At 41.0% G+C, this 11,850-nt stretch overlaps 1 protein-coding gene across 1 annotated transcript; it reads right to left on the reverse strand.

The window, feature by feature from the left end:
• Positions 1–900: 900 nt before the first annotated feature.
• Positions 901–8,780, reverse strand: LOC139830131 (crossover junction endonuclease MUS81-like). The gene is made up of 12 exons (XM_071828154.1): positions 8,414–8,780; positions 6,772–6,869; positions 6,528–6,658; positions 5,727–5,802; positions 5,387–5,487; positions 5,148–5,296; positions 4,306–4,363; positions 3,162–3,320; positions 2,203–2,282; positions 1,765–1,999; positions 1,570–1,656; positions 901–1,448 (listed from the first exon to the last, which is right to left on the reverse strand). The coding sequence occupies exons 1-12, from the start codon at positions 8,611–8,613 to the stop codon at positions 1,344–1,346; spliced, it is 1,479 nt and encodes a 492-aa protein (XP_071684255.1). The 5' UTR covers positions 8,614–8,780; the 3' UTR covers positions 901–1,343.
• Positions 8,781–11,850: the final 3,070 nt, after the last annotated feature.

Consider the following 11,850-nt stretch of genomic DNA (forward strand, 5'->3'; position numbering starts at 1 on the left):
CTGTCGGGGATTCGACTTCTTTCTTCCCGCCTTTGAACCTCTGCGGTGTGGCCTCTTCCGCTTCTCCGCCTCGGCGTCAGGCATGTTCTGGAGAGACACGATGATCGACAAATGCTCCAAAATGTCGTCGTCTGAAGGCTTGCTATTCCTCCAACAGTTGGACAATCATCTCATCGTCCCTATCCATGTCTGAAGCAAAATAAATTGTTAAAATTCAGCCGCGGCAGAGGAGGTGACGAACAGCGACCTATCGTGCCTACCTGAGAAGGCGTCGAACACCTTCTGTGCGCGGAGGTGGGGCAGATTTGCCGACGCGTTCTGGGACACGTTAGCGAAGCGGCGACGGCGGCGAAAAGGCCGGCGAAAAGGCCGGCGAGGGAGCCATCCGCCACGACAGTGCCCGACTCAGAAGAGATTTGTCGTCGAGACGGCCGGCAAATCGAGCGGCGGCGAAAGGGTGGGAGGCGCGGGAGGGAACCGTTCTGGATGTGGTCGCCGATAGGTGGGAGCCCGTCTCACTTCTCGCTCTGTTCGGTGTGCCCGGAGCGTCCCCTGTAGACCGGGGACGGGCTCGGGGCACCGGACACCATATTGAGCTGCGCTGAACGGAAGGAGGCATTTTTGGCACGCGGTTGGGAACGAAAAAAATGTCCAGCACGTCCCAAAAACCTTTGGGGACGCGGCTGGAGATGCTCTTAGACCCCAAAAATTAACAGCGAACATAGGATTATCGCAAATTTGCGACAACTAATATGACATGTATTTTCTTTTTAGATCAACAAGGATCTCCCATCCCCAGTTCCATTGATAATCAACTAAACCTGGCAAAGCAGGTCTGGAACATCACGCAAAAGCATGTCCAAGAGTTTCAAAACCTAGGCCTCAGCCAACAGAAACGGATTACAAAAGCAGATGGGATTACCCCAGCTCTTCAAATTAACTTGTCATTCAGTCGAAAAGTACAAACAGGTTCGAAATAACATGAGAGAAGGCGTAGTCCAAGCAGCTAAGTACTACATGATAACTTCATATGAAACACAGAGCCACCTCACTGCACGGCCTGCAATTCTACAAGACTATACAATACAACAGAGCAAAGCAACCACCTGTTTGGGAGGTTTTCAGGTGATTACACACCCTGGTGCATGGCACCAGGGCACTTGGGCCTTGGCGCAATAAAAGGGACCCTGCTTTTCTGCCTTCAGAACAGGAAGGTTCTGCGACGTTGTCTCCAAGAACCGATGGAGCTTCATCACAAGAGGTGGCGCCAAAATCATCGAGATGGTGACAGAAGGCCGGTTGAAGGAACATGTTAAGCCAGGAACCAGGCAGTTAGGAAGATTTCACCCTTCACTCCAGACAAGCTTGAAGATATTTCTGCTGGCCCCTGTGTTTACCATCTTGCTCTTCTTGTTCAACATCTGCTCTTGTTCACGGGTATTGCCATCCTGATAAACATTTACATGAATAAGATTTAGTTCACATGACATTTAATGATAGACGCAGCACATCATTAATTTGATTGGCAAGCACAGCAGACTAAAACTGAAAGGGTGAAGAGGGACTGACAAGCATGGAGTATGCCCGAGCAAGCGATAAAAGAGTTGGGTAGAGCTCTGTTACAGCGAGCGCAGTTTCTTCCGTCACCTGCGGTACCTGCATTGCACAATAAATTGATGGAATGACTCTTGTGCAGCAAAAACTCCATGAAATGAAATCGCAGTATCGCCATGGTGAAGGTGATGTTTTTTTTTTTTCAATTACCTGCATGAGTTGAAGGGCGAATATGTCGCTCACAGTTAGCTTCTTGGGGTCAGAGCACTTCTTGACAAACTCGTCATAGGTTAAGCAAACTCGAGAAGTGTTTGCTCTGCTTGAGAAATGCATGCTATAGTAATCAATGATCGAAAGTGTGAGGTGGCCGTATGTCTTCTCAGTATCAGGATACCCAGTGGTTCTCTGAACATCAAATCCTTCAAGAATCTCAGTGGTCAAGCACCTGCAAATTAAAGGCATGTAACAGTCAAAAGGGTATACAACTGATTACCATAGATATCAAATTCAACAACTGGCCATTCTAGATGTATCACATTATCAAGGTGGGAAGCAGTAAAATGTTAAACAAGACAAGGTCTATGCAGGGATATAACATGATCACTAATCAGTGGCAGCTTCTAACGGTGATATGAGTAGTATGCATACGCTGTTTTGACGCTCTCTGATGCATGTGAAGCGTTTGGATCACCTTCAACCAGATATATCAGCTTCCTTAGCCCACATTTCTGCAAGGTACAAGAAACGGAAGCATCATTCGATATTGTTGCTAAATAGATAAAATCTGCTACCGAAAGTTACTAACCCACGAAGTTCTCTTCCTGTGAAACTATAAACATGAACAAAGAACACAATTCCTGGGGGGAAAAATCAGGGGCTAAAGCTCATGTTTTTTACCCATGCCCTTCATCATCTCATTGCCCAAGAGGGTTTGCTTAATTATGCCACTCAATTCAGAATAAAAACAAGTAGAAGTAAACGAAAGTAAATTTCATGAGCTACAGATGTTTTAGTATAACTATCAGAAAACTACACATCTTAGTTTGCATTTCACAGAACTACAACATGAATTGATATGATATGGATGTGAGGTTTACTGAAACATTACGGCATAGTATGTACAGTTATGTGAAACAAGAACTTTTTTAAATACTCTGAAATATGTGTACTTTATGAAATTTATTACTCCTACGGCTAGACTCTAGCGACATTCTATTGGTAAAGCATATGGACACACAATTTATTACTCCTACGGCTAGACACAACTTCTTGAAGTAAAACACTCCTTGTCTTATTCAGCATTTCTTAACACAATTCGATGTCAACTGTAGGATAGGATAAAAGAGCATATAAAACAAACATTAGACTCTGCAGGTACTTCAACATCCACCGCAAGTTACATTCAAGTATTCAACCATGAGTCGTATTATAGAAGCCTCCACGACTCTGCTATCAGACAAACTAATGATTTAAGCATAAAAAGATTGTGCTAGGCATTGCAGGATTCCTATTGCTTCAACAGACACAAATTGAAAATATCAGAGCATAGGAAGTTAGCTTGAAAGTAAAAGATATATAACGAAAGTCAACATTAGTTCAGAAGGTACCTTTAGCCTTAATTTCTGATCTTTGTACCTGCTGTCTCTAATTGAGCTAACTAAGTCTGTGACACCTTTCCTTTCAACAATAAAATCAAGAACATACTCTGCGCGAGATCTTCTATGACGAGCAATCCAAATACCATCTCCAACAGGCAAGCGTTTTATCTGGATGACATGATTCAAACAGAACGATCAACACCACATTCGTTGGCAGACAACACAAATAGTTCAAACTATGCATAAATTCTATCAAGGAAGAAAAGGTTCATGTCTCATCAACTTTTTTATGTTAAGACAAAGAGAGCATATTCATTAAAATTGTACAGTTGTACTACCCAACAGATTATGAACGTGTAAAGTACATAAGCACAATCTGACAAGATGGAGATTGTGTCCAATTTGATAGGAGGCAATAATTCGACATGTGATATTCCATTGAACACAGGTAATCAAACACTGCAGGCAGTACCGGAATATATCAGATATCCCTATCCTCACAAATGAAATGTCATTTGGTGCATTCACAATTTCACATAATCACATGATCTGCAAAGTGCTACTCTTAACACAAGTTTCCCACTTTCCATTGTAATAAATTTCTGAAATATGATGAACTTGTAAATAAAAGGTCTAATCAAGTCTGGCAAAAATGGCCAAAGTTGCTGGAAATCATATATTCTTCATTTCAGCAGAGAAACTGCCCAAGTGATGATATGTTTGAATAATCAACTCTGCCAACTCTGTGCTCATAGTAATTTACATGCAATTCGAATTCAGCATATGGGCCACCCATCCAAATAGCATTTGTGCATTAGCTATGGGATAGAAGAAGAATCAGTTTGGTGCTTTACATTTTGCAAATCAGATGCCCTGTTCCTGCTCATATAACAAAAGAGTACGCTAATCTTTTCGAGAGTTATCTAATTGGCAGAGCAGCATAATGTAATATGTCAAATCACATCATCATGGATTCGATTTATACTTTAGAGTCATGCTGATGCAGTGTCAATCATATGTAGCAGCAGCATTTAATGATCTGAGATGTGTACAAACAGTCAAAGATAATGCCCAAACTAGAACAATGATCTGAATGCTAGGAGTGAGAAGACTGTTAGTAAGGCAAGTCCATGTAAGTCTGAATCTGACCAACCTCAACAGGTACACGAAACTTTGAATGGATGTTACTAACAACTCTCATGCCATGGTACCTACACAAAAATGTAACAATCATGAGAACTAAATCCATAAATGCAATTAAACAGAAGACGATATAATCAGTGTGGTGGGTGGATAAGCTACAAGCAAATGGCAATGCATGCAAAATCAGGTATGCAATTCCATGTGTAGCCAAGCCACATAGTAGCTTATAATAACTATTCATGAAAACTAGGAAGCCAATATGTAGTCCTGCAATAAAAATGGAAGTACTTCTAGAGAAAAAGGCACCGGTTCAATTCCTTGGAAGTAATAAATTTATTTTCTTGAATTATAAACTGAATATGTATATAAAATATGACACATAAAACTTGAAGGATAGAAACAAAATGCAACTAAGAAACTATGAAGTCAAATTGTCATCAAATTCGGGAAAATACCAGCAGAAAGCATGTGATAACTATTATCTTCTTTCAATAGAAACAAAAGTTAGATCTAAAGAACAGAATGACATTGCTCATCTTGCAACTCATTTAAGAAAGAACAAAGGTGGATGCTGCAAATGCTCAAATTAGCATATTAGAGCACCCCGAAAAAACAGAGGGCAATCACATCATTCAAAACTTAAAAACTTGCATCAAGGTAGCTATAGTTATTGTGTAAATTAACCTTTAATGTTGTATGTGTTTGAATAAATTCAGATAATGTGCAGCAAAGGCCATACAATTTTGAGTAGCATACACGGTAAGACAAGCTTATAATCCCACTTAATGTTCAGATATAACTGCAGAATAAGATACAATAATTCTTGAGTGAGTAGGATATATTCATACGAACCCGAAAGTTTCACGGTCATCCAATACCAACACCACTTCATAAGCTTCGAGAAATTTTTCGTTGCATAGACGAGGAGGCATAGCTAGTATAGAATTGCTCAGACCATCCGTATCCTTGTCTAGACCACTGAATTCAGCAGAACCCTGGTACTGGAAAAGAAATAAAGCAATAAGATCTCATTTAAGAATAAACAATGTACAATACAGAGTTTTCTCCAAAAAAAAAAAAGTTAATTTTACAGGTGTGCTAGAAGGTTGCAGCTCAGATGTTCCTTGAGATGAAAGAGGTGGAATAGAAACTGAACAATCTGACGCTCCGAAATTAGAAGTCCGTCCATTGCCTACAAAAAGATAGAAATTAATAGAGTTATATTACTTTTGTTTAGCTATATACATGATCTGAATTGACGGCATAATGATTATCAAGGGAACCAGAACTGTGTGCTTTCCGTTTTGATGATCCCTCTTTTCAATAAAATTTTCAGAACAAACAGTAGAGTAGTCAGGATTAATTCTAGAACAGCAGAAAAAACATAGACAAAGGCTGTTTGAGAATTTATGCAGAATGAACAATCAGTACCTATCAAAGGATTGTTCCCTTTATATGGTTCATCAGAATCTGAATCGCTGAGAATGATATTTTCAGAGGAGTTACTCTAGTAGAACAAGAGAACAATGAATTAGCAATAAACACTCCAGCACCTAGCATGATGAGAAAACAGAAACTAGAACGTAGATCATAATTCAGGTTTGCATCTAAAACTAGTAAGCAGGTGAAAGATAATCAACTATTAGTAAAGGGTAAACTGAAAGTACAAGTAACGCTGCAATCACATATTTTAATGAGTGGATATTGCTACATTAACAATAAAGTAGATAGAGAGTTGACGAAGCTTAATAGTTTGGAGAAACTTAAATGGAGTCCAAAAAATAGCTGGACAAAAGGGACTAAAGTACTGAAGTGAAGTTAAGGTCTCTCCAAGTCGTGTCACATTATTAAACGGTACGTGATTGGCGAGGCACCAAAATCTGATTGGGGTATGTGAGTGATAGATGATATATCAAACGCTTAAAAGTTTGCACAAAAAGCCAAGTTAGTAGACTCTTACTCTGCTTAAAAGTTTAAGCCTAAATATTAAACCGCTTATTTTTATGTTAAACCAGAAGGCAGGAAATTGAAATAGTATGATTTGAGACTGAACATAGAGCTGAAAATTTTCATCAACAGAATATGATAAGGAAATAAAACAATTGAATTCTTTTTAATATCTAAGCATCTAAAAGAACCTGGCATTTCCTTTGTATACATTCAATGGTATCCTTGTCATTACAAAAAAAATTGGAAACTGCACAAACAATGTCAGTCAAAGGTAGGCCATACGGTGTTTTGAACTTCAGAACTGCAACTGATCTGCTCTTGACTCATCAACTGTATCAGTTCTTGGGATGCCATATTAGCAGAACTGCTGCAAACAAAATCAGGACTATGCTCTGATCTTTTTATTTTCTTCCCTGCAGAAACAAACAGTGATCTGTAAGATTGAATAGACGAAATCCGTTGTCCATCCCTGAGATAAAAAATGCTGTAAAAAAGAAAAGAAGAAGTCAAGCATAAAAATAGTTACCCTTTTTACTCTTCGCTTTAATTTTTGGAGGGGATAAATCTGGAGTGGACTCTGGAAAGGACTCTTTGACGAGACGGATGACCCAACGCCCAACACCCCTGAAAACAATAAGAAAGGTTATAAATGAGGAACAGAGGAACGAGATGCATAATTTTTGCAAATTCTGAAATCAATAAAAAAGGTGAACTTTGCAATGGTAAACTTTATAGGTAGAAAAGAGTAAGAAGGTTGTGATTAAATTAAATAAGATAGCGTAAATTTTACGAAATCAATCCACAGCACAAACAGAGACGTAGTAGTGAAAAATCCATGCATGCGCACCTCTCAATTCAACTCACAAAGCAAGGTGCAAACTATCCACATGAACCCAAACTAAAGTCATATTGTTACAGAAGTTGTCTGATTGACTACTTATAAGCAAATAGAAATTTGAACTGCAACCCAGAGTGCAGTGTAGTGTATATATTAACCTATCCAGCTAGATAACATCCAACTTATCTACTCCCTCCAGTCCATGATAAGTGTTGGTGATTTAGTATAACTTTTAATATAAAATTGTACTAAACCACGACACTTATTATGGATCATCGGGGAGTAGTATATATGACCTAATACACTTAACCACCGACACTATTATGGATCGAAGGGAGTAGTATATATGACCTAACACACAGAGGACCATATCTTAGATTCAGGAGAACTGTTATGCCATAAGCCCGTAATGGTCATTTGCCATACCACTACCCTCTCAACTGATATATCTGATCCCATTAACATTACTTCTGCCATTCCAAATAGGCGTATAAGTTTCGTCAAAAGTCAAAGCCTACTATGTTTGACCAAATATTAACGGAAAAATATCAACATCTATAATATTGAGTAGACATATTGAGAAAATATACTTTGTGGTGACTCTATTGATATTTTGATTTAGTATTCTAGATGTTCATATTTTTTTGTATAAACTTGGCCAAACTTGGAAGATTTTTGACTTTTGACTGAACTTTTATATGCCTTATATTTTGGGATGGAGGAAGTATGATCTTTCCATGTCACTGGATGGACACTTGACCTGAATTGCAGATATCAAAAGCTCCAGACTTCTGTGGATGCCCACATGAAGTTTTTTACTGGTTGCAGTGAAGTTTTTGACAGGACAGGGGAAGAGAGTGCATCAGATTGTAGGGCATTTCTGGTTTGCTCTGGTTATATGTTTTCTTTCATCTGTTTTTATGAGTATCAGTTTTTTCACACATATTGCAGCAATCCATTGCTTTGCAACAGAGTGCAATAACATATGGAAACCAAGATTGATGTCATGGTGAGCTCATGGATGATCAGGTAAGTTCACCACGCCTCAAATCTCTCTGGTTAAATAGTTTTCACCAAACCAAATTTAAATTTTTGATGTTGAACGCAGCCAAACTATCTGCACACAATTATTTATTTACTTTACCAGCAAACCGTAGGGGAGATCTGCACACAAAAATTACAAAGCGATCCATGCGTCTACTTATGTAATAAAAGCGCGACGTTTCCACCCAAAGCAAAGCTAAATCGGCCAAAACCCTAGCCTTGATGCGACCTTACCCCCAAGAACGAAAATCAAAGAAACAGCAGAGAGGTAGGGAAAGATGTGTACTTGATCTTTAGCAGATCCTTGAGGGTCCGGATGTGCTCCTTGGCGCCGCAAACGTTGCGGTAGGCGGCGGAGAGCGTGAGGCTCAGGTTGTCCGTGAGGCCCTTTTCCAGCATCGAGCGGTGCTTCTCCAGGAGGAGACGCGCAACCTCCTCGTTCTCGGGGAGACGCACCGCGAGCTGCTTCGGCACCCCCGGCGCCATCTGCGAGGTTTGGGGGTGAGGGGGGAGCTTGAGGTGGAGGGGGAATTGCAAGATTTGGGGTTAGGGCTTGGGGTCTCGATGTGGAGAAGAGCCTGGAATCTTGGACCGTCGAGTCGACGCCGGCTGGGATCGTGGCAGCGCCGCCGCGTAAGCTGCCTCGGGGTGAGGGGGGGGGGGGGGGGGGGGGGCCTGCGGCGCGGCCGCGTTGGTGCCGCCGTCGGCAATGCAACCCACCGGCAGGGTTTGAAATTCCGATTGGGTTTGGGGGCTTTCGGGAGGTTAACGGCTAAGTACATCGGCAGAGCAGAGACTAGAGAGCGAGGCCGTGTACTTTGGGGAATGTATGCACGTTGTACAAAATTCCGAAAACATTTTTGCACGGATATACAACAAATAAAAATCTATATATACCTAATAATAAAGGAGCTAAGGTTTCTGCCAAAATTTTCGTCCAACTTTTTGTTGGACCGTTTTACACTCCCACCAATCCACATAATACTGCACAATGCCATTATACCGGTTCAGTTTCAGTCATATCCCTTCTCCTCACGGAAACCCTCCAGGACCTCCCCTCTCCCCTGCCGTCTCCTTCGCACACCCAATCCACCTCCCCCGCACGCTTCAATCTCGAGGGTAGCCGCCGCCCGACAGTGTCGTCGCGTGCAATCGTCTCTGCCCCCGCTCCCGTACTCGGCCATAATCCGTCACGCTCCGAGCCTCCCCACGAAATCGATTGAAAATCCTCTGCCTTTCCGCCTGATGATAGGAAAAACAGGCTGGCGGAGGAGTCCGGCTCGATTGGGAGCCGTCGGGGCTCAGAAAAGGGCAGGCCAGGGGGGTGGTGGCGGATAGACTTCACATCTCCTTGGCAGGGCGAGGACGCTGCTGCGCATCCGGCGAGCGCGTCACCAAACCAGACCGGGATCCAGCATCCGATCTTTGATAGTCTGGCAAAGACGGCACCGCTCGTCGCACGATTTACTTTGTCCCGTCGAGCCAGTTCCATGTAGGCGGGCTGCCCAACCCTTACCTGGATGGGGGCGAGCAGGGCGAGCGTCCTGGTGCCCCGAAACCAAGGGCTCCCCAGGAAGAAGGGCCGCTGCTGGAGGGACACCGGACACGCCAGGATGTGGATCCCGCGCAGCGTGCACCGCGAAATTCCTCTGACCAACAAGATGTTGTAGTGCGCTGGTGACTGAATTAGCAGCCCGACTCATATGTGCATCAGCAGGTGGCAGTGATGGAGGTGAATAAGGCGGCACGAGAGTGCTGGAGTAGGTCGATCCCGTACGGTAGTCCAGAGCCCATGTGTGTTGGGTCGTCATCTTGGTCTAGATTTATTCTGGTGCCCTGATTGTTTTGCTGAAGCTGATTGCTAGCTGCGCTCTGCTTGCTGATTGCAATATGTGTACACCTCTGTCAGCTGCTCGCCAAAATTGCTGCTAATTGCTATAGCTGCTACCTGATAAAAGGATCGCTAGCTGTTTCTTTGTTGCTAACACTGGCTGCTTATAGAAATGAATCATCCGTTAGTGGGCTATACAATGTGAGAAAAAAGAGATACATGATAGATTAAATTAAATAGAAGTATATTTTAAAAAACAGAGTTTGAAAGATTTAGAAAAAGAAAAATTAAAAGATCGTGAGTAATAATAAATTAAAATAAAAAAATATTTTAAGTATTAATGGTTCTATTTATGAACTTTTTATATTTTATATGAATTATTATTACTATTATTTGTGTGTGCTATTGTATTATATGGATTGGGTTACTTAATTACAAGAGATTAATCAAATACTCCGTCCCTCCCAAAGTTGACATTTAAAGATTAAAAAGTGGTTCAGTTGATTGGGACTAAAATTTGGGGTAATGTTGAAGTTTTTGTCCAAAAGCTTGGACAGTGAAAGAGTTGTTTAGCGCTAAATTGGATTAACATGAAGTAAAAAAGTGTTGCCACAATTAAGATTGGAGAACCCGTAGCAACGCACGGGCATTTGTGCTAGTATCTACAAAGTCACAAGATTTCAAATTCTACACATATAGTTCAAGAATCAAAATGAAATATCATTCAAGAAATATTCCGGATTTCAAGTTAGACTAACGAGCCCATTAATACTAGGAGCGTTGTGGTAAATCATTCGGGGTGTGGTACAATCATTCGTACCTCACTATATACAGACGATGCGGCGCCTTTAAGAGAAGATATTATCACCAGGATTCAGAGGTTGTGGATGGTGTTTCATGTTTCCTTAGGAATGTTTTCTTTAGATTTCTGTGTAGTCCAAGATTTAACGCAATATACATAATTAAACTTTTTTATTTTGACTAGCACTGGTATTGCGATTTTATCATATGGTTTCTTTCACATGCAGAGTGATTTTTACCACACTTTTGATAGTGATGAAGAGTTAGATTATTACTAGAAATCACTCGATAAGCTAAAGCAAGTATACACCACCAAGGTGTATAGGCTATACGATCCCCGAAATGAAGACTCGTCTTACACAAGCGTTCTGAAGGACACCGAACACATTTCCATTGATAAAATTAGGAAACCCAATGCTATGGCATAACACAAAGCCGTCGTTATGTACCGAAGAACATTTCATGGGTGTCATACGAGGAGAAATTAACGAAGGCAAGGCCGTTCCTTTGAAGAAGCACAAGACAGACTCTGATGTATGTTTGTTCTAGTTGTTGATGCAATAGTGAAGAGAATTATGTGTGTTTATTTTTGCGTATGAAGCAAAAAAAAAAGTGATGGACCTTTGTATGTCATCTATCTATATGATATACAAAGCTGGTGTTGTGTTACACATTGTACTAGAGTGTATTTAAATTATTTTACTCTCTTATCTAATTTCTATTATTGCGCTCCACAGAGAAATGCTTTTTCATATACACACATCACATTGATAAATGGAATTTACCCACCAAAACTAGCAATGGCATATGTTCCTTTATCGCCTATCAATTATAGATCCTGCTTGTTTGACAAAGTCGATATTATAAACATTAAAACTACCAGCGACGTATGTTCGTTTACCGCCCGTCAGTTATAGATCATGTCTATTTAACGAAGTAGATAATACAAACTGTTGAAAGTTCGTAGAAGGAAACAAAAAATTCTAAATAACGCAACCCGGTTGTCCAGATCTATCTAGGAGTAATGGAGTAACAGAGACAGTTTCGGTGACGTGCCCTCGTAGACCGAAAGAGGTTAACATTCTGCTTGA

The sequence above is a fragment of the Lolium perenne genome, chromosome 3, assembly GCF_019359855.2.
Source record: "Lolium perenne isolate Kyuss_39 chromosome 3, Kyuss_2.0, whole genome shotgun sequence".
In the NCBI taxonomy this organism is placed as follows: Eukaryota; Viridiplantae; Streptophyta; class Magnoliopsida; order Poales; family Poaceae; genus Lolium; species Lolium perenne.

Bases quoted from the DNA above. Each gene is read 5' to 3' on its own strand.
- LOC139830131 (XM_071828154.1), bottom strand. From the start codon at position 8,613: ATGGCGCCGGGGGTGCCGAAGCAGCTCGCGGTGCGTCTCCCCGAGAAC. The intron at 5,488-5,726 runs GTACTGATTGTT...ATCTTTTTGTAG, and splicing joins AGGGAACAATCCTTTGATAG to GCAATGGACGGACTTCTAAT. The intron at 5,297-5,386 runs GTAAAATTAACT...TTTCTTTTCCAG, and splicing joins TGCAACCTTCTAGCACACCT to TACCAGGGTTCTGCTGAATT.